Consider the following 27,763-nt stretch of genomic DNA (forward strand, 5'->3'; position numbering starts at 1 on the left):
TATCATCTGCTGTCCTGACCAATATGTCGAACGCGGGGGACGCAAGTTACCTTTTGCAAGTTTTCTTTTTGTCTGGTGCTTATCATCTGTTGTCCTGACGACCATATGACAGGGGGATGGGGGGTAAAAGGGTAGTGAGTAGAGAACGCAGGGGATGCAAGTTTCCTCTGTCTTTCTGTTACACCTGCCTGGTGCATGCTTGTTATCTGCTGTTCTGTTCGAATGTCGTGGGGTGGGGTGGGGTGGGGGATGGGAGGGCCAGTGGGATTAAAAGATAGCGAGTTGAGAAAGCAGCCAGGGGAAGCGGTTTCCCCTGTCTCTCTGTAACTCATAACTCATAACTCATAACATTTTATTGATCCAACAAAGGAAATTAATTTAGTCAGCAGCACATATAGGTCATTAATTAATAACTATAAAAGAATAAAAGAAGAAAATTCATAAAACCCATGATATAAAAATACCCTTTTTTCTTGCACACCTGACACACCGACACACCAATACACATGCATACATGCCTACATACATACCTACATACATACATACATACATACATACATACATACATACATACATTTATACATACATACATACATACATACATACATACATACATACATACATACATTCCATGTTAAAGTGTAGTTAAGAACATCACAGTAATTATATCATTGTTTGGATTAACAGACAAGTAACACACGTCTCTTGCTCATTTTCTGCTGCTCTGAACCAGATAAGCCCGACCTCAATCAACCGGTCCATAAATAATTTTCTCCTTTCCAGATTTCAATTCAGATTACTCGTCCCACATTGACTTCCACCCACATGTTTTCCTTTCCTCAGATGAACGATTGACATTTGCCGACGAGAGAGACACAGAGAGTGGACGGGTTAATGAGAACCCCACACCCCCACCTTGGCAACCAGCGTAAACAAAAAAGCGGCAACCATGACAACCAAAGATCTCAGCGACATGTGACATCGACGAAACCTGAAACCAGTTTCGCGTCGACGGAAGGAAACCAAACGGTAATTTTCAATAAAGCGTTTTTTATGCCCGATTACAAGAGGTAATATTGAGTTGGAAAAGCTTGAAAACAAGACTTGCACTCGACAGTTGGTACTCCTTTTTGTCGATTATTTAATTTTTGGAGATGAAAATAATATTACCAGCAAACAGAGAGTGGTCTTGTTGAAAAAGTCTATTGAAGTTCGATGGCTCAAAAATACTTGAAAGATTACTTTCTGAGCAGTGAATTCAATCAATCAATCAATCAATGAAGCTTATATCGCGCATATTCCGTGGGTACAGTTCTAGGCGCTCTGCAGTGATGCCGTGTGAGATGAAATTTTATACGGCCAGTAGATTGCAGCCATGTCGGCGCATATTTACCTTTCACGGCCTTATTCCAAGTCACACGGGTATGGTAGACAATTATTAACTGTGCCTAAGCAATTTTGCCAGGAAAGACCCTTTTGTCAATCGTGGGATCTTTAACGTGCACACCCAATGTAGTATACACGGGGGGTGGTTGGGACACCGAAGAGAGTCTGCACACAAAGTTGACTCTGTGAAATAAATTTCCGCCGAACCTGGGATCGAACTCGCGCTGACAGCGGCCAACTGAATTGCGTTTACAGCACATGAAAGAAGAGGCAGAGGCGGAAAATCCTCATAATAAAGGACATTTCCAGAGAGGGTTTTTGAAATAATGTAGTATCACGTACGATATTTCTTGTCGATTGGAACCATATTTTCCTCAGAGTCTCCAGTTGTTAGTTTGACGTTGGTTTTGTTTGTTTGTTGTGTTTTGGAATTTTTGTTCAAATTGTTGTTGACATGAATTATTTACAACGTTTAATGCAAGAAAATAAACACATTCGCCTGTCAGTGTTGAGAAACGCTGTTGTCTCTCCCCGTTGACCCCATGAGCATAAAATAACCAAGAAAACATCACACACAAAAACAAACATTGTTTTTTATTTTTATTTGCGGGAGACTGTGAATGATGTGCGTATGCCTTGGTTCATGAATTATCTTGCCTGGTCCAGTGCCTCAGCTGCCGCTGTACGTAGGAGGGTTGGACAGAAACAGATGCAGCGTCAACATCGTATAGTCACGAACTGCTATTGATTCGCGATTCCCCTAACAACTGTTGTTGTCTTTACACCCAACGAGGATTTTCTCTTTTCCTTTTTGCAGTTTCTTGTGAAGAGGCAGTGCAGTTAGAACCCGGAGTGATACATTGCTTTTCCTTTTTGCAGTTTCTTGTGAAGAGGCAGTGCCGTTAGAACCCGGAGTGATACATTGCTTTTCCTTTTTGCAGTTTCTTGTGAAGAGGCAGTGCCGTTAGAACCCGGAGTGATACATTGCTTTTCCTTTTTTAATTCGTTCATTCATTCTGCTGTAGTGTTTTGTACAAAGCGACGTTGGCATTTCTTTGAAGACGCTGAATGCATTTGGCTTCAAAAGAAAAAGCAACCATGAACAATATGAATCGAGGCGTAATAGCTAGGCTGGATCATGCAAGTGTTATTTGTGTTATTGTTTTGCCTTCTAAAAGCAAACATATTTCTTATAAGTCTCAAATTATGGATCTGTTTTCCTTGAAATCACAATGCATACTTATCACGAATTAGTTCTATAACCTATTCATCAGCAATGAAATTATCAATCACAACTTTGTGAAATGTTCAGGAATGATCCTGCCCAGTGAGCCCTCCTTACATCTATGACGTCACTTCCTTGATATTCGCGCGCACACATGGAGTACCAGGCAGAAGTGACGTGAGACCATGACGCAGTTCGGGAGCGCCGTGGGCTGGCTGGTGTTGTCACCTATAGCTTTCATCACCAACATCATCGCCGTCGTCGTCGTCTGCCATTATCACAGCCAGTTCCACGGCACTGACGTCGCCTTCATCTCCCTTTTTGTCTCAATGGCAACGCACTCTCTTCTGGTGCTTCCTATCCCGGCAGGCTTAGCTATCCACGATGAAGGCTGGCTGTTCTCCGAACTCTGCTCTTTCTACGTGTGTCTGGTGCTGTGTGTGCGCATGTCCCAACTCCTGGTCACCGTCATCATGAATATTCATTGGATGTGTATCCTGAGGTTCACCTCGGGTCAAGAAGTGTATAGTTCTGCCACGGTGATTAAAGTTCTTGTCGTGATTGCCTGGTTTGCCTCGGCTGTGACCGGGATGGTTCCGGTCCTTGGGTCTAGCTTTTACACGTACTACGAAGAAACCAGTCGCAGGAAAGCCGTGACTATTGGTGGCAGTGGTAGTAATGGTGGTGCAACAAATGCCACTGTACAGTATTACTACACGGCAGTAGTGCGAGGGGAGTGCAAGTTCCTCCCCCATGGGATAGGAGTGTCTTTCATCCTGTTCTTCATCCTGGCGACCTTGACCATTCTGGTGATCAGTGTGGTGGCCTCCGCGGACACGTTAGCCGTGTTCCGCTACATGCGCAGAACTGCCGTGGATAAGTACCAAGCCGGGAGATTCTACCTTCCTTCCTCTTCTGTGACTGTTAGCTCCAGTGCGAACGAAAAAACTGCTAGAATCGCTAACAACCAGAACACCGGAGGGACTTCTTACGCTTTGCGCGGAGAGGCCGACTCTGCAGAAAGGAGTAGCTTGACGGAGCAGGCCTATGGTAGTCAGGGGCACCTGCACAACGGAGGGGGAGGAGTTGGAAGAGGAGGAGAAAGAACTCCAGTGGTAAGAACTCCGGTGGTAGGTCGCAATGGCAGGCTAGCAGGGAATCATTCCCATGTTTTTCAAGGAGCTGGACCCTCAACGCCTTCTCCAGAAGATTCAGAGCATCACCTAAGAGGAGGAGGAGCAGGAGTAAGAGGAGGCTTACCCGGGGCAGAGAACGGAGCGAACTCTGCAGCTACTATGGTGGTGCGACCTTCAGCCAAGTCTGGAGTGGCCCAGAGCACGCCCCCCACCGTGCACGCCAGGTACAACGAGCTCAACCTGTCCTCTGAGCTGTGTCGTGTGGTCCTCTTCTTCACCTTGGTCACTGGCCTGCTCAACCATCTCCCTTTTGTGGTGAGTACTGTCGGTTTAATGTTCTTGTTGTCGTTTTTCTTGTTGTTCAGTATACTGTCTTTCTGTTGACGATTTACCAGAGTGTTGGTGAAAATAGAGCATGTACGTTAGGAATGTTGGTGTGTGTGTGTGTGTGTGTGTGTGTGTGTGTGTGTGTGTGTGTGTGTGTGTGTGTGTGTGTGTGTGTGTGTGTGTGTGTGTGTGTGTGTGTTGTTTTGTTGTTTGTGTTGTTTTAGTTTTTGTCATGCCTCAGATGTTGCTCCTTGCACTCGTAAGAAAATAGCTAGGGTTGATCATGATGGGAGCGCATCTTGTACTCAACTCTAGATCCGTTTGCTCATGTGTGTGTGTGTTCTTTTTGTTGAGATATAAATGTGGAGGTTCTGCTGTCAGTGTTCTTTTTAGACAGGTATAAGAATAGCCGTCAAATACTCCCTTCTTTTCTTAGCCAATTGTACAACGTCACAATCCTGTGGATCTTTGTCTTCTCTTTTCTGTTTCTTGAACTATGGTGTCGCATTTTCCTCTTCTCTTCACCTCTGTTTTCTCTCTGAATTTGCTTTCTTCTCGCTCGACCGAAAAATCGTTAGATTCCTGGGACAATGTCACAGTTGAAGCTGTGTGAATTGACTATTGTCATCAAAAAGGTGATTGCCTTTAGTGTACTAATAGCTCAGAGTACAATTCTACGGCCTTTGTTTCAACCGAATGGCGAGACTGCTCATAATCAGGATCATGCAAACTGTGCAAGTTTTGTGATGTAAGGTGACAGCCCTGTTGATGGCATATTGCGGCCAGCACAGTGATCACTCAGATGAGCATCACAATTAAATGTGCACCCACTGAGCCGTTACATTAATAATCAAACTAACAAAGGCAGCATATACACGACGCAGTCTAGATTATAATCTACGGCATGCTCGTGGTAGGATATTAGTCGGGGAAATTTGCCAACGCAGCTGAAAGTGTGGCAGCAGATGTTGGATATATATATGTCTTTCAAAGCGTTTCGGCTTCAGTGGTCCTTTGAAAGCTCATCAATGACTCACTCTGTGTGAAACTGTAGAGGAATGTAAGGGAATGTTTTTTCTTATGTAGGTGGCAAGTTCTGTTGATGACGCAGTTAGATTATGTAATCGTTGAAAAACTGTGTATGACTAATTAGAACCATGATCGTATTAATGACTTTGAAAGGCAGGAAGCTAGTCCAGTTGTAGATGTGCAAGGTATTACGATGACCAGCATGGCTAGTACGACATGTCACATCTCTCTCTCTCTCTCTCTCTCTCTCTCTCTCTCTCTCTCTCTCTCTCTCTCTCTCTCTCTCTCTCTCTCTAAATTGTCAGAAGCTTTACACAATTTTGTGTTATAATACGTACGCAACACACACACACACTGACACACACACACACACACACACACACACACACACACACACACACACACACACACACACACACACACACACCAGTAACGCTCCTACACTCGATCATTATATGCGCATCACATCCCAAATTTCAGTCAAGTTCATTACACATGCGAGCACCTGTTGCGATAATGACACCAGGCACCGATCACAATATACGCTGTGGATTGAAGCAATAAGTCCGGATCCAGTGCTATAATAATGTATGCCATCAGCATTCAAGCGGTAAAATGTTAGGGCTGCTGCGCGGCTATTACGTCAAAAATATGACGCAGCATGTTTGGACAAATTTGCTGTCAATTTCCGGCTTATAAATGTCTGATGTTATTGTGTTGTATATTTTGTTGTCAACAGGGTTTTTCAGGCATCATCGATTACTATGCAATCAACAACTGCAACGTCATCTTTTTTGTTACATTTAGTCAAGTTTTGACTAAATGTTTTAACATAGAGGGAGAATCGAGACGAGGGTCGTGGTGTATGTGTGTGTGTGTGTGTGTGTGTGTCTGTCTGTCTGTCTGTGCGTGTGTGTGTGTAGAGCGATTCAGACTAAACTACTGGACCGATCTTTATGAAATTTGACATGAGAGTTCCTGGGAATGATATCCCCGGATGTTTTTTTCTTTTTTTCGATAAATGTCTTTCATGACGTCATATCCGGCTTTTTGTAAAAGTTGAGGCGGCACTGTCACACCCTCATTTTTCAATCAAATTGATTGAAATTTTGGCCAAGCAATCTTCGACAAAGGCCGGACTTCGGTATTGCATTTCAGCTTGGTGGCTTAAAAATTAATTAATGACTTTGGTCATTAAAAATCTGAAAATTGTAATTAAAATAAAAAATTATAAAACGATCCAAATTTACGTTCATCTTATTCTTCATTATTTCCTGATTCCAAAAACATATAAATATGTTATATTTGGATTAAAAACAAGCTCTGAAAATTAAAAATATAAAAATTATGATCAAAATTAAATTTTCGAAATCAATTTAAAAACAATTTCATCTTAGTCCTTGTCACTCCTGATTCCAAAAACATATAGATATGATATGTTTGGATTAAAAACACGCTCAGAAAGTTAAAACGAAGAGAGGTACAGAAAAGCGTGCTATCCTTCTCAGCGCAACTACTACCCCGCTCTTCTTGTCAATGTCACTGCCTTTGCCACAAGCGGTGGACTGACGATGCAACGAGTATACGGTCTGGCTGAAAAATTGCTGGATGCCGTAAGCCTATAACCTATTGTATAACAGAGATTACTGCCTGGGTTTCTATAGTTGGAGAGAATGCGTTGTGTATCACTACTCCGCCCCTTGTTTTTCTATTGATTGAATGGGTTTCAGCGCATACATGTGTGTATTGTGAAGTTACGCTGACGCAGTGACGTGTGTGTGTGTGTGTGTGTGTGTGTGTGTGTGTGTGTGTGTGTGTGTGTGTGTGTGTGTGTGTGTGTGTGTGTGTGTGTGTGTGTGTGTGTGTGTGTGTGTGTGTGTGTGACTTGAGGCGAGGAAGCTTGAGTGTATACTGCTAGTATTAGTGAATGTATTTTTATATTAGTCTTATGCTGTCCAGTGTTGTTTTTAAATTAATGTTGTTGATCAGTTTGTATAAATGATGCGTGTGCTGGTGTCTATGGCTGGATTGAAATGTTTCTTAACCGCAATGTCATCACAAATTCCCAACCTTGGGCAATTAAAGATTCTGTACATGTATTCTGTATGCTGGCTTCGATTCAGATTGTATGCGGAGCACTGGGGATGGCATGCGTATTGCTTCGATGCTGATAAGTGTCATAGTCTACGTCTGTGTGTTAGCATACTGTCTTACTGTTGACGATTTACCAGAGTTTTGGTGAATACAAACTGGCATGTACGTTACGTATTTTGGTGAAATGACAAGAGTTTTAAAGTATGTCAACTTCGTAACATGGAAACCAAAGGTAGTGAGAGCAGGACAGTGGGAACCCTAAAATATATCTATATATATATATATAAAAAAAGTAAATGACAACAAAATATATAGGCGGCTAAACTATGGTTTTTGTAGCATGTCTATATCATTACCTAACAGGAGTAGTAATGAAAAAAATAAAGAGAATACATTCTAGTTGCCATTTGATATAAGTTATAATCATTTAGAGGACTGAAAATGCATGTCGCAAAATGGTACACAGCTCTGGAGAATAACCCATATTATACACAAATGACCCTAGGTGTTTCCAAGGACGATGATGATGAAGACGACAACGGTAACGATCATGATGACTTTGTCAACCATCGTATGTGGACGCATACAGAAAGCTACTCAGGCACATGCCAAATATCGTTTTGTTCCAAATGCCTCTTGAGTTATGATGTTTGTCTCCAACCACCCAAACCAAATAGGACTTGTCACATGTATATATGTGACAAAAACTTTTGAGGAGATTGTTTTTAAAGGTACTGAACTTGTCAAATCCAGGTGCACGGAGCTCCTGGGGCTTTTAGTCATACCTTAGAAGAACTACCAAGTTTCATTGACTTGCACCCAAAGAGTCAAGAACTGCGATTTTTTTACGAATTAATTTCGTGCTCTGACCCGGCTAGTCTTGACCTATTTTTGGATGTAAATTTAGGTCAGGTAGATCACCACATCATGCACAAAAAGACACGTCACTGGCAAACTATGTTAGACGTCATCATGAGTTTGTGTAAAACAAAATCGAGGCCGGAATCACTCAGTTGAATCGAACTCCGACCAAACACCACGTAATAACTAGGTTAATTTATGCACTCGCGTGAACAAGAAACTGTCGAGCTTAACAGAATCTATGTCGTCGTTGGGTAGTTTTGGGTTTGTTTTACTACCATAGGAGGATTTTTGAACTGTAAATGCACTCAGCTACAACTAAAACGCAAAACAAAGGCTGTGAGCTGCACTGTGCCTTTAAAGGTCCTTGTCTACATTTTTATACCGAAATCGCCATTTGACCATGAAAATGCAGAGTCTATTATCTACAAATATCAACAATATATCCTTATTTGGAAAATGCCAAGCGCAAAACTCCTCTCAAATCCCGTGCATTTCGTGCGTTTAAAAAAAAGCGTGGACAGCGCTCCAGCGTCAAACTGTTCCTGCACTTGTTTGGGTGTGGCTATAAGCATAGTGACATGAATTTGATTGGTGAGTCATGCTCATGATGACGTATTTGATTGGTGAGTCACGCTACCCAAAAATAAAATCTTTTTTTACATATATTTTTTTCTATAACTTTTTTCCCCATGGTTCATTCATCATCTGACATAACTCTTTTGCGAAATCTAACTATAAGATTATTGAAACAAGTCGCGTAAGGCGAAATTACAACATTTAGTCAAGCTGTCGAACTAACATTTTTACAGCAAGAGCGTGTACTCGTAGCATCGTCAGTCCACCGTTCGATGCAAAGGCAGTGAAATTGACAAGAAGAGCGGGATAGTAGTTGCGCTGAGAAGGATAGCACGCTTTTCTTTATCTCTATTCTTTTTAACTTTCTGAGCGTGTTTTTAATCCAAACATATCACTTCTATATGTGTTTTGAATCAGGAACCCACAAGGAATAAGATGAAATTGTTTTTAAATCGATTTCGGAAATTTTATTTTGATAATAATTTTTATATTTTTAATTTTCAGAGCTTGTTTTTAATCCGAATATAACATATGTATATGTTTTTGGAATAAAAAAAAATGATGAAGAATAAGATGAACGTAAATTTGGATCGTTTTAGAAACAAATTATATTTTTTACAATTTTCAGATTTTTAATGACCAAAGTCATTAATTAATTTTTAAGCCACCAAGCTGAAATGCAATACCGAAGTCGGGCCTTTGTCGAAGATTGCTTGGCCAAAATTTCAATCAATTTGATTGAAAAATGAGGGTACATGTATGACAGTGCTGCCTCAACTTTTACAAAAAGCCGGATATGACGTCATCAAAGGTATTTATCGAAAAAAAGAAAAACATATCCGGGGATATCATTCCCAGAAACCCTCCTGTCAAATTTCATAAAGATCGGTCCAGTAGTTTGATCTGAATCGCTCTACACACACACACACGCACAGACACACACACACACACACACACACACACACACACACACACACACACACACACACACACACACATGTATACACCACGACCCTCGTCTCGATTCCCCCTCTACGTTAAAAAATTTAGTCGAAACTTGACTAAATGTAAAAACGCAAAAATGTAGACGACCACCTTTATATATTTGCCTATATATATATAGAATTCATAAAACGGAGAGGGGCAAAACTGAAGGAAGACATGTTTATCAGTACGATCGTACTTTCGCTGTGTTATTTTTGTATATTTAAGAAATACTCTTGTTTTATGCAAACACAAAATACAGGAGGATGTCATGCTAATAATTATTATCTTGAAAATCGATACAACAATGCTGGTTTTTAATGCGTGTTTTTTGGGTGGGATTTTTGTATGACACCGGTGAGCATGCAGTTTTCCCTGCTGCGTGGGTCATGAAGCTGTTTAAAAAAAACAAAAAAACTCATAGATTTTTGAGTGAGCTGATGAAGAGAGCATGTTGAGAGGAACAGATATATTTATAAAACACACGCACGCACACACATACACACACACACACACCACACACCACACACACACACACACACACACACACACACACACACACACACAATTTTACATCAGCATAAAGCAAGGCACGCCACTGTTTGATTTATAAACCCCGTCTGTTGCTATGTGTCGAGAAACGACGGAACACTCCTGATTGCGAGTTTCAATCACGCGTTGTCTTACAAGCTACATGCATTCATGCGGTGATAAAAGATTCATGGATTTTGTCATGCTCGACTTGATCGTCATGCGTTTCTTTGCATGCATATTTGTGCTTGCTTTTGTAAAGGTTTGAATTGTCTCCGTCTCCACGCCTGTATCTAGCAGTGTGTGTGTGTGTGTGTGTGTGTGCGTGCGTGCGTGCGTGCGTGCGTGCGTGCGTGCGTACGTACGTGCGTGCGTGCTTGTGTGCGTGCGTGATGTGTGTATGTCTCTGTGTGTGTATGTGTCTGTGTGTGTGTTTGCATGTAAGCGTGCGTGCGTGCGTACATTGGTGCGAAATTGCGTGTGTGTGTGTGTGTGTGTGTGTGTGTGTGTGTGTGTGTGCGCGCGCGCCAACGTCTTTCTGTGTCTGTTTGTGTCTGTGCATATGTCTGTTTCACGGTATGTATATGTTCGCGTGCCAGCGCGTGTTCGTGTCTGTCTCTTCGTACCTGCCTCTATGTCTTTACACGCGTGTTCGTTGGTCTTGTCTTTTTTATTTCGAGCTCATAGACCACTTTCTATCTCCATGAAGGTGTTGGGTTTTTTTTTAACTGCTCGAACCTACCAATATTCTCTAAATCACTGAGTGCAGGGAGAAAATGTGCTAACTGTTCAACTGAACGGTTCTGTCTGTCTCAGGTAGAGGGCATCACATAACTTCCCAGTGTAAAAATCAGAGAGAAAAAAAGTATCTTCATTTGAATACAGTAAGATAGCTTTTCCCTTAGTCAGCAAGGGGGGGGGGGGGGGGGGTGGAATACGACCAAACAAATATTTTTGTCCCGTGAGTTTGTTTTGGCAACTGCATCAATATTTGATGAAACAAAAGCAATCATGGAGACGTAGATCAACGCAGAGAGAGACTGAAGCAATAATCATTATCCTATGGAATTTCATCACACGCAGAATGCACTTCCCTGCAATGCGTAATCTCGGCGTGGAGTTCGCTGCAATTGTGTTGGCCATTTGCAGCTTCTCAACCGTGACGCCATTCTTAACACGCAACGACGAGTAACGAGTTTGTGTTTTTCTCAATGAGGTTTTAATGTAAATTTGGCTGACGAAACAGATCAAAGCCCCCTAACATACACCCTCCACCCACTTTGTCTGTCTGTCTGTCTGTCTGTCTCTCTCTCTCTCTCTCTCTCTCTCTCTCTCTCTCTCTCTCTCTCTCTCTCTCTCTCTCTCTGTTTTTATCAGAGACAGATCGACAGTGACCCACAGACAAAGACTGACACTGAGACGGACAGGCAGTCAGAGACAGAATCAGCGAGTTAATCAATCAAAATCGATGCGCCTTTTTATCTGTCACGATACCATGGTGCATGTCCGGGTGGATAGAGACTGCACGTGCATAATCCGGGTAATTTCCGCTTCTGTCCACATGTCAAAGATTGCACCACGCTTGCGCATTATTTCCGGAAATCATGTTGACCTTTCGGTCGGATATTTTTTAATACTGCCTCCCCCACACATTGCATGTCTAACTTTTTTTTGTTAATGATGTCGCATACCTGCAAAGTAAAAATATCGTTTTTTGCTGAGTGAGCATTTTTATTTTTTAAATTATTTTTGTTATTATCAAAATGAAATGTTGAAGAGTATTAGTCATTCTCAGTGAGAGAGAGCGAGAGAGACATTGTGTGTGTGTGTGTGTGTGTGTGTGTGTGTGTGTGTGTGTGTGTGTGTGTGTGTGTGTGTGTGTGTTTTTCAGGCTGGCTGGCTGGCTTGCTGGCTGTATCTGTGTGTTCTCTTCGTGAGAGTGCGACTGCGAAGTAACCTTTGATTATCCAAGACATATAATTATAGAGAGTAATAAATCCGATCAATTTTGTATTGTACGTACCTGAACAAAGTTACATTTACTTTGCAAAGCGTTGATCTTCAGAAATAAGCCTCAGTCACTATCGAAACTTAAAAACACAAAAAAACATTTCGTACCCAAACTAAAACATTCGTTCCCGTGTATCATTCAAACTTTTTATCCTATTATAGGCACGTCCCTTGGCCATGTGGCTCATTTTGTCTATAATTGAACGTTTAAACCATTAACCTTTTTTTCCGTTTGTTATTCTGTGCTGTTACGTTTCGCTAATTGCAGTGAAAATCGACAGGAAACCCTGGCCATGTCATATTTCCTGTGCCGAGCTTTATGCGTTTCGCCCTATTGGACACAATCAATTATTGATCTGCCGCTTCGTGCGTGCTTCGTTCTGTCACGCTGTGCGATGTTTTACAATGGTCGCCTTTATGATAAGACCCGAGAGACCGAAAGCAATGACAGAACTGATTCTTTCCTTTACCGTGAAATGACTTCGAGAAGTGTGTCACGACTGTGAACTTGCACACAATAGATTACCTTCTCTCTCTCTCTCTCTCTCTCTCTCTCTCTCTCTCTCTCTCTCTCTCTCTCTCTCTCTCTCTCTCTCTCTCTCTCTCTCTCTCTCTCTCTCTCTCTCTCTCTCTCTCTCTTTTATATTTGTGACCCTCCACCACGGAATGAGTCGGATGTCACCTCGCAGGGTTCTGCGCCGGCTAAGCCTTATTTATTCCCCCCTCTGCTTCTTTACCTCTGTAAACTTGTAGGGGTAGTTATTTTTCGATAATCACCCAGCAACCAAACAAATAACGACCCAGCAACAGCCTGAATCCTCGATAGTGCAATGGGTTGAGAATTTGTTCTGTTTCGGTACTACTTTTTGCGACTGAAAAGTTCTGAACGCTCTAATGTACGAAGTATACATCTCTGGAGCAAACAATACAAACATACCGCATTTAAATTAACAACTACAGGCCTGAACACATGAATCTCCATATAAAATCCATGAGTTCGGTTGTTTTCTGAATCTAGATCTGCCGTGCTCAAACCGTTCATCACAAGCAATTTCCCAAGGCAAGTAACTCATACTTTGTCTAGCGACAAGAGTAGTTCCCCTTCTTTTCACTCAGTTCCTTCGACAACAGACTGCAATCCGACGGTCAGTTTTCAATACTATTTCATGTAATAAACAGATCACACGCAACCAAATGCGCACATCTCATCAATTTAAACAACATAAAGGGGTTTCATACACTATTTTCCCCAGAAAACTGAACTTCATACAGTTTTTAACGTTGGAACACGGGTGCAAAAGTTCGTCTGCTAGTCCCATTTGACGAAAAAACATTATCCTAAGCGATACCAAAACATATACAGAACACACAATATCTGCCTTTGCCGCCACAGCAGAATAACAGCATATCTGTGTACTTGATTTTAGCCCAAAATAGGAAAACTGACAAGAAGTGTTAACAGAATGGAATGGTTTGCACGGAACTATACAACCGCGCATTAATCGATCTCCTGCGCAGGTTGACTGGTTGAGAGAATAGGATTCGATCAAACTTTCGCAAAAAAACTCCTCTTTTCTTTGAATAACTGAAGACAAGAGGAATACAGAGGTTACACACCTCGTCTCAGTGATTATAAAAAATAATGGTCTCAGTTCGCTAACTTCGACCATTATTTTTCATAATCACTGAGACTCGGCATGTAACCTCTACATATGTATACGTCCGGGGGTGTAAGGTATCAGTGTGAGGATCACCTTAGACACAGGCTTATAACTCAAAAAGTGTTCGCTCTTTTCTAAAACGGTTTTCACCACTGGATAGAGTTTCAAAATCTCTTTTAGAAAATGTAAAAATATAAAAATTCTGCAAAGGTGACATGCGACTCATTCCGTGGTGGAGGCTCACATTTATGCTAAGGGTCTGGGTGGCCGAGTGGTAACGCACTTGCGCTCGGAAGCGAGAGGTTGCGAGTTCGACCCTGGGTCAGGGCGTTAGCAATTTTCTCCCCCCTTTCCTAACCTAGGTGGTGGGTTCAAGTGCTAGTCTTTCGGACGAGACGATAAACCGAGGTCCCTTCGTGTACACTACATTGGGGTATGCACGTTAATGATCCCACGATTGACAAAAGGGTCTTTCCTGGCAAAATTGTATAGGCGTAGATAAAAATGTCCACCAAAATACCCGTGTGACCTGGAATAATAGGCCGTGAAAGGTGGATGCAGCGCCTAAAGGCAGTCGATCTACTGGCCGATGTGAATGCGTGATATATTGTGTAAAAAATTCCATCTCACACGGCATTAATAGGTAACATGCGCCTTGAGTCGCCTTGTGTGGTGAGATACGTGCGCGATATAAATCCTCGTAAATAAAATAAAAAATAAATAAATAAGAGATTTTGACAAATCTCTGAGTAAAGTTAGCGTGGTGAAGCAGACACTTTTTTGTTGTGTGAACTGTTCTGTCTTGTAAGAGCCAGGCAAGGGAATTTGTGTATTGCAGTAAGTCATACTCAGAAGTTCCGAGATGTTTTCAAACAATACTTCATTTAGGCCTTCCTTACTTGAACCCAAAGTTGACCTCACGAAGACTTCGCGAAGTCTTTTTACCAAAAATTTAATGTAAATGCTTCGTGCAGCGAGCTTCGTGAAGCCGACTTCGCCCGATTACTACCAGGCTTTACCGTCTCCATGATTTGCCTTGTAAAACCGGATCGACAGTCTTGTTCGGCGAAAAGAATCCGGCTTTAACAACGCTTTATTGATTTAAGTCAGCAAAATTAGACTGAGAACATGCAAATTCCATAAAAAGTATGGCGTGCTCGCCGGTGACGGGAGGAAGAGCTTGGAGGAAGGAAACGGAGCGGCAGAAAGAGGAATGGAGGAGGGGGACATTATGCCCGCGCTCACTGTCAGGTGTTGGTTATCAGTCATTTACTACAATCAATACTGCATGGACTTTGTGTCGAAGAGCTGAGGCTTTGTTGTAGAGTGAAGTCTTCTGTCTTGCTTAGTGCAGCTGACACTGAAAACAAGAGTCGGCATCGCGTGCTTGTCCCAGCGTGACGGTAAATCAGATGAAAGAGCTTGAAAACGGAATCAGTATGAAGAGTTATATAGTCCAAGGAGTAAAATACAGAAACCCTTTGCTTGTAGTTGTCTTGTTTGACTACTTCAGTTTTCTATATTTTTCGTTGTCTAATTGTCACAAGTTCTGCTTCGATCTTTAAAAATTTGAATCGCTGCCAAAATCGAGCTTGTTGAATATTTGATTAAAATATGTTGAATAGTAGTCTTTAACATGATCATCACAAGAATCGGCATTTTGAATATACAAGCCTACGGTCTTTACAACCAGTAATGAGTATTAGTTTTCATGCTTGTTTAATGGTTTTAACTCATAACCAGCAAATTCGTCTCGCTTCAAATTATGTCCCTTCCTACAGAGTATTTACGTAGCAAAAGTAATTGTGGCTCAGTCAGTCGTACTCTATCGTTTTTAGGCCACGCACACGCGTTATTCTGACTTAATCTATTTGCTCACGCGTGTAATGTATCGATTACATTGCCAGAAATATCCCCTTCCTAACAAACACACAAATCAAACTCAGCTGTATGACAGTACCACATCATTCACCGAGAATGTAAACATTTCCGCGGTCGGAGCCAAGGTTACATGTCAGTGTTCACACAGGCACGCAGACCGACACACACGCACGCACATATACACGCACGCAGACCGACACACACACACACACACACACACGCACGCACACACACCCCCTCCCCCCCCACACACACACCAACAGATGTTCTGCATTGACCGTAAAGCCAAGTCGGCAGGACCAGATGGTATGACAACTTGATAGCAAATCGCGGATCTAAACGCTGACTTTTGGTGGTGGTGAGGGGGGAGGGGGGATTTTAACGATCTTGAAAGTTAGCATGGCTATTTTGTTCTGCGAGTTCTCGTCGTCTATGCTGTCAATGTTGTTAGACATAGACATAGTACCCAATATTGACGGACTGTGTGATATCTTCTGCTATGGTCTCTTGAGACAGTGATATCAAAATCGTTTTTTGAAGTGGGGAAGCAATAAAGAGGTCGTCGATATCAAAACTGATATCGACGGAAATGTCGTCGATATCATTTTTGCACTGAGCTCAGTTTTGCCCAATTGACCAATGGAAATCCACGTAACATATATGAAATAGCAATATAAGACTTTATTATCTCAACAGAGAAACTTGTTTGTGTTGAAATGACACGGTCTGCAGTTCGCAGCAGGGACTCCACATGACACAACAGGTTCCCCTTGAGGTCCACCATGTCCGGTGTGTCTCAGATCTGCAAAGCGGGTGGGGCTTGTCTGGATGACGTGTTCCTGGCATTGCTAGTCTGAGGGTTATCCTAGATCATAAGAGTTGGAGGTCTTACGTTTCTGGCGGTGATTATTTTACCTGGCAGTAATCAGACTCCGTAGGGATAAGACTAGAGAGAGAGAGAGAGAGACATACAGACAAACAGACAGTCAGACAGACAGACAGACAGACAGGCAGACAGACAGACACACACACACACACACACACACACACACACAGACCGATCGACAGACAGACAGACAGAGAAACAAAGAGAGACACAGGGAGGGAGAAACAGACAGACAGACAGAGCGAGAGTTCAACATTCGATGGTGTAATGTCGACGTAAATTGTGCTCGTATCAAAGAAAATATACACACATAAAAACAAACAAACCATATTATTTGTACACACATAGTACTGGTGCACCCAGTGCGGAAATGAGCACGTACACACATACGCGCAGGTGCCTAATAAGGGCAATCACAGACATTAGGCCTAAAAAAAAAAATAGGTGTGGTCAGTTACGGTAACCCGACCTACCCTATTTTTTGGGGCCGACCCTATAACTTTTTATTACATTTGTCAAAAAAATACACACAAAAAACAAGTAAACGAGTGCAGAAAACGCAATGAAAGCGAAAGCGCCCGAGTCGCACACTTATTTCCCTGTCAAGTAGGTTTAATTTGTACACATTATAAAAAAATGTAAAAAAAAAAAAAGTGATTGCCTACCTTCCTACCCTATTTTTTTTGGCTATGTTACCGTAACCACACCTATTTTTTTTTTTTTGCCTTAGTAACAAAACAAGAAATATCGTATGGCGACTCTTGGCTAAAAGGTCACCTTGAGATTATACATACCGACTGAAAGGGAGAGAGAAGGGAGGCAAAGAAAGCTGGGGGGGGGGGGGGAAACAGGGACACAGAGAAGTATTTACGTATTGAAAGAAACCCTGCTCTGTCATCATCAAAACAAGCTCAGCTCTGTTCTATCACACACAATCCAAAGCATCGACTGCTTGAACTATCACAAGAAAAGGGAAATAACCAGTGTTGATGGAACAATCCTCTACGTGTCTGAAGGTGAAACGGCGCTACGTCAAGAGGGAAATGTTTCAGTCTCGACGAAAGGACAACTCAAAGGTTATACTCAAGTGTCCCGCACAAAGTGACCAGAGCAATAATAATTATGTAGACTTCAAAGGGTCAAGTACCGGACTGAGTTTTCCTTAACTGGTAATACGCATTAGAGCTCTCTCTCTCTCTCTCTCTCTCTCTCTCTCTCTCTCTCTCTCTCTCTCTCTCTCTTGGGACTGTGCCCTAGACACTAAATATCTTCAGCTTCAACTCTTTTGATAATCTTCGTTTACTTCAATTCAAGTTGCAGTTTTTGATCTAAGTTTGTCAACTTTGAGATTTTTTTCATTTAGTTCGGTTCTTTTAACAATTCAGTAGTCTGTAGCTGATCAATCCTTCAGGCAGGGGGCGTAAGGGGGGGGGGGGGGGAGTTGTAGAGGGTGCTTGGGCATTTTATTTATTTGGTATCCTTAATGACACGTCATATATTTTCTCCCTCCTTCTCCTTCCTTACGTTTGCAACAACTGTGACTTCACAACGGGCAGGTCACGTCACAGTGAAAGTAGATTGCGTGACGGTCCACCAGGAAACGAGGGCATTAAGCCACCGACAGGTATTTCTTATTCATGATTTCTCAATCCATATTGCATCGTCGCCCGGGCCGGATACAGGGCTTCGCCCTTTCTACTAGCCTTATCCTCAGTGCAGCCGCCTATAAATCTTACTTGATGTTTGGTATAATTTGTTTGCAATAAAAGGGCAGAAATTAATCTGTTTGACAAACCGACAGGTCTAGGATTAGTTGCGTGTTGGACAGTTTTTATCCCCCCAAAAGTCTACTGTTTTAAGAATGGAGAGTTGTGCTTTGGTTTGGTTTGATGAGGGTTGGGTGCAATATGAGTGCAAAAATACAAACTGCTTGCATTGACAAACGAGCCTAGAAATAATAATGAAGTACCCGTGGTTACTCCAAAGAAAGGGAGCTTTTTAACGGATCGAAAAATTGCGTTTGAGGGGATTCCCCGCGGCGCAAGAATATTGGCGTAGTCACTGTATACGTCACCTGCTACTTTAGCTGTGACAAAAAAATGATTTACTGGGCAGTAATTCTGTAGTTATTAGAGGGGGGGATGGGGGAGACTGAATATGTGTTGTGTGCGTGAGGGAGAGAGGGATGAGAGAGGGTGTGTGTGTGTGTGTGTGTGTGCGTGTGCGTGTGTGTGTACGTGAGTATGTGTGTGTATGTGTGTGTGTGTGTGTGTGTGTTTGTTGTTGTTGTTGTTCTGTAGCTGCTTGTTTGTCAAAACGATTTTTAAAAAATATTTACACCTTTGTGACAAACAGCTTAGAGCAACAGTCGCGTTTTGCTAGAATTTGGTGGGTTTGCAACAAGCTCAAGACGCTTTGTTCTCAGTGCAGATGCTCATAAATCTTGCCCCTTTCACCATCACACTTGCAATAAAACTTGCAAGGTCTTTAGCAATCAACAGAGCAAAAAGCAGGTTGCAGAGAAGGGCACCGCTATCGGATTCGCGGTCCGAGAAGCACTCTGCATTTAATGTAAAATATTGCAGTTCCATAAAATGTCGAGTCAGTAATGTCGCAGTTTTTAATTGCACCCGTGAGAAAACCAAATAAAGCTGTTCAAGTACATTGCGATTTTCCTGGTCAGAAACTGAGCGCTCCTGCTAACTTTGAATAAACATTTCTTATCGGTCTCAAGGGGTCGGAATAAACCAGCATAAAATCATGATAACCAGGCAGTTTCGGGGGGTTTGGTTGGTTGGTTGGTTGTTTGTTGCTGTTGTTGTTGTTGTGCAACATCGTGCGAGCCGTTCCGACTGAGATCAGTAAAGAAGACTACTGTTGTTCCAGAAGAGAAACCTTCCCCTTAAAGACAAATGTACACCTTATGCTTCTATTCTTGCTAATTACGCAGTTACACTTGCTTATCATTCCCAGAGCCCCCTATGATTACCCCCTTGCTTCAACTACAATACCCTCAGTGAAGATAAAATAAGGTTGGTCCACTAGAGAAACACTTCCGTTGTATAAAAAATGTCCACATAATTACGCAGTTACACTTTATAAATCATGTCCATCATCTCGTATAATTACTAAATAAGCCTACCTTACTTCAACGACAGCGCCATTGGTTGACATAAGTACGGTTGGTCAGTAAAAGAAACATTGCCCCACCCTTCCCTCCTTCACCTTTACGTGCAATTTAGACATATTCTTATTATTACACAGATACATTTTATTATCATTTCCATCAGCTTCTATGTTACCCACTTTACTTCAACTTCAGTGCCCTAATTGAAGATACATAAGAATGGTCCATGAGGGAAACACTACCCTTTTTGAGTCACTTGAGAAAAAGTGACTCTATGTAATCGGTCAGTGTTAGTCTGTCCGGCCGGCCGTCCGTAGACACCACCTTAACGTTGGACTTTTCTCGGAAACTATCAAAGCGATCGGGCTCAAATTTTGTTTAGTCGTGACCTCCAATGACCTCTACACTTTAACGATGGTTTCGTTGACCTTTGACCTTTTTCAAGGTCACAGGTCAGCGTCAAAGGAAAAATTAGACATTTTATATCTTTGACAAAGTTCATCGGATGTAATTGAAACTTTGTAGGATTATTCTTTACATCAAAGTATTTACATCTGTAGCCTTTTACGAACGTTATCAGAAAAACAAGGGAGATAACTAGCCTTTTCTGTTCGGCAACACACAACTTAACGTTGGGCTTTTCTCGGAAACTATAAAAGTGACCGGGCTCAAATTTTATGTGAACGTGACTCATTGTGTTGTGAATAGCAATTTCTTCCTGTCCATCTGATGCCTCATATAATATTCAGAACTGCGAAAGTGACTCGATCGAGCGTTTGCTCTTCTTGTTGGAAAACATTTCCACATGCAGTTACACTTTATTATCCTTTCCATCGCCTCCTATTATTACCGCATTACTTTAATGGCGTTGCTCGTAGCTAATCAAGCGTGGCTGCTTGCACGTTACTGACCCGTCGTTGTGTGTCTACCATCTACCATCGGGTGAATAATTGACCACTGTGACGCCCACGTGTCAGAAGTAGGAAGGTCAGTGGTACAGGCGTCCAGGTCTACTCAAACATGCAAGAATGGCTGATGAGAGAGCGAGCGGCGGGCCGGGGAAGGGGGGGGGTGTTGATCTTTGCAGTATAATTAATTAGAATGTGAGGGGGGGTTGGGTTCAGTGTGTGAGTGTGTGTGTCTGAAAAGAATTGGTAACAGTTACACTACCAACTAGTAAGCCTACTGTCAGTGTGTTAAATGCCACTGGAGAGAGAGCGCAAAAGAGAGGGAGGTGGGGAGAGAGAGGTTGGTGATTTATCGTCCGAACAACCTATGATGGCTATCCGGGATCGATGGAAGATTGTTTCCTTTCTCTTTGGGGAGAAAAAGAGACAGTGAGAGACAGAGAATTGGATTGGAGAGAGAAAAAAAAGAGAATAAGAACACGAATTTATTTAACCACATAGCATATTAGCCATTGGTACTTGTACCGGTGTCGGAACATTTGTACAAGCATACACTTTTTACAAATACGATATGTGAGAGAGAGAGAGAGAGAGAGAGAGAGAGAGAGAGAGAGAGAGAGAGAGAGAGAGAGAGAGAGAGAGAGAAAGAGAGAGACTTGTACGCCTGTATTTCATTTTGTTTGTTTCTTTTTACATTTAGTCAAGTTTTCACTAAATGTTTTAACATAGAGGGGGGAATCGAGACGAGGGTCGTGGTGTCCAATAGGGCTTATGTGTCTGTGTGTGTGTAGAGCGATTCAAACTACTGGACCGATCTTCATGACATTTTTACATGAGAGTTCCTGGGTATGATTTTCCCGGACGTTTTTTTCATTTTTTCGATAAATGTCTTTCATGACGTCATATCCGGCTTTTTGTGAAAGTTGAGGCGGCACTGTCACACCCTCATTTTTCAATCAAATTGATTGAAATTTTGGCCAAGCAATCTTCGACAAAGGCCGAACTTTGGTATTGCATTTCAGCTTGGAGGCTTAGAAATTAATTAATGACTTTGGTCATTAAAATTAAAATTGTAATTAAAATTAATTTTTTTATAAAACGATCCAAAAACAATTTTATATTATTCTTCATCATTTTCTGATTCCAAAATCATATAAATATGTTGTATTCGAATTAAAACCAAGCTCTGAAAATTAAAAATATGAACATTATTATTAAAATTAAATTTCCAAAATCGATTTGAAAACAACTTCATCTTATTCCTTGTCGGTTTCTGATTCCAAAAACATATAGATATGATATGTTTGGATTACAAATCAAGCTCAGAAAAGTAAAAAGAATAAGAGATACAAAAAAGCGTGCTATCCTGCTCAGCGCAACCACTACCGCGCTATTCTGGGTTGTCAATTTTATTGTCTTTGCCACGAGTGGTGGACTGACGATGCTACGAGTATACGGTCTTGCTGACAAAAATGCAGTGCGTTCAGTTTCATTCTGTGAGTTTGACAGCTTGACTAAATGTAGTAATTTCGCCTTACGCGACTTGTTTGTTTTTGTAAAACATCGCTTCCTACCCAAAAAGGCTTTATACAGCAGCTACATTTCCAAACGCAGAATGCGTCTCCCCGCAAAACCCAGGCGACCGGACACAATGAATCCGGCGAAATTACATTGTTCTGTAAAATTGGTAATGTGATATTTTGTCGTTGTTTTTAGCTGGCAATGGTAACGATTTTCTGTCAACCCCGAGTGCTCAGATGAACGCTAAAAGCTTGTTCTCCATAGTAATGGGTTGTGAGAGTGAATGTTTCGTCTTGGCAGCGGTTGCTACCGTGAATGTTTCATTTGTGTCTGTCCCACTTGTTAATTTCCATACGCTCTTCCTCTCTCTGTCTCTCAGTGTCTGTTTTTCCTCTCTTTTTCTCTTGCAGTGTGTGTAGCCCCGGCTAAGCAGTATGAGTGTGTGTGTGTGTGTGTGCGGGGGGGGGGGGGGCTCACCTTTAGCTTATTTGTTCATTTGAAATATCTCATATCTTCATTCGTTATAAAAGCGAGCAAGAGAGGAAGAGTGTACGTATGTGTGTGTGTGTGTGTACTTCAATGTCACGTTTCATTGGAACAAGTCACGAAGACCGACTGACTCATACAGACACACACGCATGCGCGCACGCATACAGAAATCTATAAAGTAAAAATATTTTCCCGCTGACATCAGCCCCGACCAGTAGAAAAAAATCCGAGAGGAATGCTTGTTGACGGAAAATCACATGTTCTCGAAGAATATGACAGAGGGACAGCGACCATATTTCGGATCGACACAGCTGTCCGGTCGCAACTGAACACTTCCTTGGCGTTGCTTTGACTTGTTGTTCTATTTTCTCTTTTCTTTCCCCCCTCAATGTTTCTTCTTCTCGGCCCTTTCAACCCTAACCGGACCCTGCGAAGTCATCTTTACTCGGACCTGAGGAAGTTTGTCATAGCCGCTGTCAAATATTGTCCAATCAGCTTATTCCAACAGTGTCACGTGGTAAACGTTAGGCCGCGTTCTATTAGGTCAACACTACCACGTGCTCTTGCCTCAAAATGGGTATCTAGGGACTACGGTCTGTATTTTTCGAGAGTTCAGAGTTAAAAGCCGGGAAGAATTCGACGAAAAGACCAAAACGTATTCCCGTGAGACAACGGGGGTGCTGTTTATGACGGAACGGCAAGGCCAGTGTACGTGTCTAGCTCAGTGATTTTGCGCAGATTTTACGTTGAACATTTTACGTTTGCACACTGATAAATAATTTTTATCGAACAAAGAGAGTTTTGGGATTTGTTTACACATAACACCAAGGAAAAAACCCGCATATCAATTATCTACTGTTGAGATTTTTTATGCAAAGATTTTCTATCTTCTTCTTCTTTTCGATCGCCGATCACACTTGGAGTCCAGATCTTGAAATATAATTAGTGGTCCTCTGCAGCACAGCCACTGGCCCGTACAGCTTGTTGTGCAGGGACTCCGGCAATGGCCAGATTTCCTCTTAGGCTCAGCACCTGGTGGTTCCTGCAGTCTTGTAGGATGTGGGCCGTGTCCTGCTCTGCTTCTCCACAAGAACACAAGGGGGAGGGCACAACATGCAGCTTCTTGTGGAGATGCTGGTTAAGTCTGTTGTGTCCCGTTCTCAGGCGGAAGATGACCACCTGCTGTGGTCTGGATAGCAGGTGGTAGCTGTCCTGTGGCTGGGGCGTCCTGTGCAGAGACTTAATGATGGTCTTCATCTCTGTCAGGCTCACAGGGTTGTTCTCTTGCTAAGATTTTCTATTTGCCACATGTATTTACCTGTCAGGCTTTACTCATATGCTGTTGACTATGTTTTTACATCTTCGGCTACATTCATTGGCTTAACTTTTCTTCTCTAGCTTCATAAAACTATCTTATCAAAAACGCAGGTAAAAACCACACCGAGTCAGCGGTTTAAATGCAGTTCAACTGTAAAATGCAATTATACAAATAGCGTTTATAATATGACACTCCACTGATCAGGTCTTCTCTTCGTACTACCTTGTATCAAATAGCTAGCAACAAAAGATATGTTGGTCAGTTGGTGGGTGGGTGGGTGGGGGGTGACATTTGAGCTCTCTTTGTTCATGTCTGTCTGTCTCTGTCTGTCCGCCTACCTGTCTGTCTGTCCCTCTCTCTCGCTCTCTCAGTCCCTTGAATTTCACAGTCGTTAGGGGACCGACCCCACGGCAAAAACCCTTCTCCAAGCTGTTCTGTTGGCAACCGTCGACAGGAGGTCAGTCATCTACGTCCAGTTGTTGTTGGCCGGCCCAGCTCTTGTGTTTTCTCCGGCGACCTCCTTAGAAAGCGACCAATTATCTGAATGTGTGTCACAATATTAACCAACTATATATATCTACTTTCTTTCCCAGGTTCTGCAGTTTATACAGCTTATCCAAGAGGCGGATGGGGTGGCGGAGGAGAAGTTATGATGAGATGCTTTGATGAGAGGGCACCAATAAATTGACATTAGCGAGCTACTTTGCTGTGACAAAAATATTCACAAACTATATGTATTTCTCTTTTCTTTCCCAGGTTCTACAGTTCATACAGCTGGTGCAAGAGGTTGACCGGGAGGCGGCGGAGACGACGGTGCTGTGGCTGACCTTGACACAGAGTCTTCTCGCGCCGCACGTGCTGTGGGCTCTCAGTCGTCGCTACCGTCACGCGCTGCTCTACACGTGGACCGTGCACATCCTGCGAGACACCTCCGCTAAGGAGGAAGGTAGGTCCCAATCATCAGACTTGAACATTCGATGTTTGTCTCAGACTTCAGGTTTAAAATGGCTGTTCAGCCAGCTGAAAACAGACTGAACATTTACTTTCCAACGGCGATTTCAGATGCTGCTTTGAACCCAGTTTCCTTGGGCTCAGTAAAGACATCTCTAAATGAAACTTGTATACTTGAAATGCCAAGATATTGACTACTTTGGACATCTAATTTCAGGTGGAAATTCGTTGTAAGCCTCAGACAGAACAGGACCCGATTGCCTGTCAGAGCGAACGAAGAAGCAAGCCTCAAACTCTATGCCGTTTGGAAGACCTTTCATCCAGTTGAAACCAGACTCACAATTTCCCTTTATATTACAACAGCAATGACAGAAGTTGCTCTGAGGCCATCCCCTTGAGCCCTGTAAAGGCATCATTGAATATATAACTTGGACACTGAAATAGCAAGAATATGACAGCAGTGATTTCAGAAGGTGCTTTTAACATGACCCCATGGGCTTATTACACCGTCGAATTGAAAGATCATAAAAATGACTGTCACAGACACCTCATTTTCGCAGGCTCCATTCTCGTTTCATCACCAGTTGAACGAATAAGCATCGCAAGAATTAAAACCTTGATCCCTTGCATGCTGTGCTTTCATACAATATGTCACCATTTGTCATTCAAAACATGCTATAGACGCGAGATCTTCAGAATCTGTAATGTGATGTTTGTTTACGCTATAGTGTTTCTACACCTGTTCCATTGAGTGGGTGATCGATTGTGGAAGAATAATGATTCATGTCATGTACATCAGTCACCCGCCTCGTAAAAACTACAGCAGCAGCTGTGGTTAAGGTTATTGCAAGTTCTGTGTTTATTTCCTCTCTTATTTTACACTGCGGTTGAAGTTTGCATGCTTACATAACTATATGCTCATAAAAAGAATAAATTCGTTCTGTCGGCAGTGTTGTTGGTTGTTGGTTGGTTGTTGTTGTTTTAGATGTGGTTTTTAATCACACACGCTTTATCTTCACGGGCATGCAGCGCCATTATCTGTGAACCTTAGCTTACCCTGATCCATAGTTTTTATTTGTGTGAGAGTGAGGTTGTAGTTGTCCAAGTTGTAACAGAAACAATCACGCCATCAGTTAATAAATAAGACTTTATCAGAGTTTTGACTGTGTTTTCTCCTTCGCAGATTCATCAGCCTGTACTTTGCAATCCTATACCCGTAAAGTCCGGTTACCGGAAGGAGGCACGGTGAATGTCATGGCCAAATCCAGGGGTCATGGCCCCATCGTCATGGTACCAAACCATGGCAACGCCATCCCTGAAGGGCAAGTGAGTTGCTTTTTCGCACGCCGCCCAGCGTCCACCTTTTTTCTTTAAGTTTGAAGTGTGCATGTACTTTTGTGTTGCCCAGAATTACAAAAAAGCTTTGAGGCACAGACCTGCCCATGTAAACTTTTCGGCTTGACATCTCAGATCTGCCAAGGCTTCCTTCCACAAGGTATAAGGTTATCTCTTCACTTTGAAAAATAAAAAAAATCAACATCTTGGGTGCTATATGTGCAGATTGGTTTTTTGGTGTTTTTTTCTAGTTTATTTCGTTGCTCAACTAACACCAGTGTTAATCTGTAAAATTACCCCCCGCGGGTTAGGGGGAAGAATTTACCCGATGCTCCCCAGCATGTCGTAAGAGGCGACTAACGGATTCTGTTTCTCCTTTTACCCTTGTTAAGTGTTTCTTGTATAGAATATAGTCAATGTTTGTAAAGATTTTAGTCAAGCAGTATGTAAGAAATGTTAAGTCCTTTGTACTGGAAACTTGCATTCTCCCAGTAATGTCATATATTGTACTACGTTGCAAGCCCCCGGAGCAAATTTTTGATTAGTGCTTTTGTGAACAAGAAACAATTGACAAGTGGCTCTATCCCATCTCCCCCCTTTCCCCGTCGCGATATAACCTTCGTGGTTGAAAACGACGTTAAACATCCCCCCCCCCCCCCCCTCCGCGGGTTAAGGGGAAGAATTTACCCGATGCTTCCCAGCATGTCGTAAGAGGCGACTAACGGATTCTGTTTCTCCTTTTACCCTTGTTAAGTGTTTCTTGTATAGAATATAGTCAATTTTTGTAAAGATTTCAGTCAAGCAGTATGTAAGAAATGTTAAGTCCTTTGTACTGGAAACTTGCATTGTCCGGCCCAGTAAGGTGAAATGAAAAAATAAAAAAATAAAAAAAATCCCTGCGCTTAGAACTGTACCCATGGAATACGCGCGATATAAGCCTCATATTGATTGAGTAAGGTACTACGTTGCAAGCCCCTGGAGCAAATTTTTGATTAATGCTTTTGTGAACAAGAAACAATTGACAAGTGGCTCTATCCCATCTCCCCCCTTTCCCCGTCGCGATATAACCTTCGTGGTTGAAAACGACGTTAAACACCAAATAAAGAAAGAAAGACGTTAAACACCAAATAAAGAAAGAAAGAATCTGTAAAATTAAATTCATCAACAAATTGACACTGCACAGAAAGCATATAGCCTGTTGGTTTGAGTGTGCCCCAGTGGAGGGATGGCACTATTCCATATGAAAGCCTGGTCAGTTCTCAATCAATCAATCAATATGAGGCTTATATCGCGCGTATTCCGTGGGTACAGTTCTAAGCGCAGGGATTTTTAAAAAAAAAAATTTTTATGCAATTTATATCGCGCACATATTCAAGGCGCAGGGATTTATTTATGCCGTGTGAGATGGAATTTTTTTACACAATACATCACACATTCACATCGGCCAGCAGATCGCAGCCATTTCGGCACATATCCTACTTTTCACGGCCTATTATTCCAAGTCACACGGGTATTTTGGTGGAC

General features: G+C 42.2%; 1 protein-coding gene across 1 annotated transcript in view; it reads left to right on the forward strand.

Moving 5' to 3' along the window:
- LOC138978295 (uncharacterized) overlaps positions 1-27,763 on the forward strand; it is a 55,163-nt gene that overhangs the window by 20,982 nt on the left and 6,418 nt on the right. Inside the window, exons 2-5 of the mRNA XM_070350973.1 lie at positions 844-1,029; positions 2,699-4,062; positions 24,710-24,899; positions 26,088-26,230. Of these exons, the coding sequence (XP_070207074.1) occupies positions 2,797-4,062; positions 24,710-24,899; positions 26,088-26,230 (1,599 nt within the window). The 5' untranslated portion in view covers positions 844-1,029; positions 2,699-2,796. The remainder of the gene's footprint in view (positions 1-843; positions 1,030-2,698; positions 4,063-24,709; positions 24,900-26,087; positions 26,231-27,763) is intronic.

Source organism: Littorina saxatilis, linkage group LG10 (assembly GCF_037325665.1).
Source record: "Littorina saxatilis isolate snail1 linkage group LG10, US_GU_Lsax_2.0, whole genome shotgun sequence".
NCBI classification, from domain to species: domain Eukaryota; kingdom Metazoa; phylum Mollusca; class Gastropoda; order Littorinimorpha; family Littorinidae; genus Littorina; species Littorina saxatilis.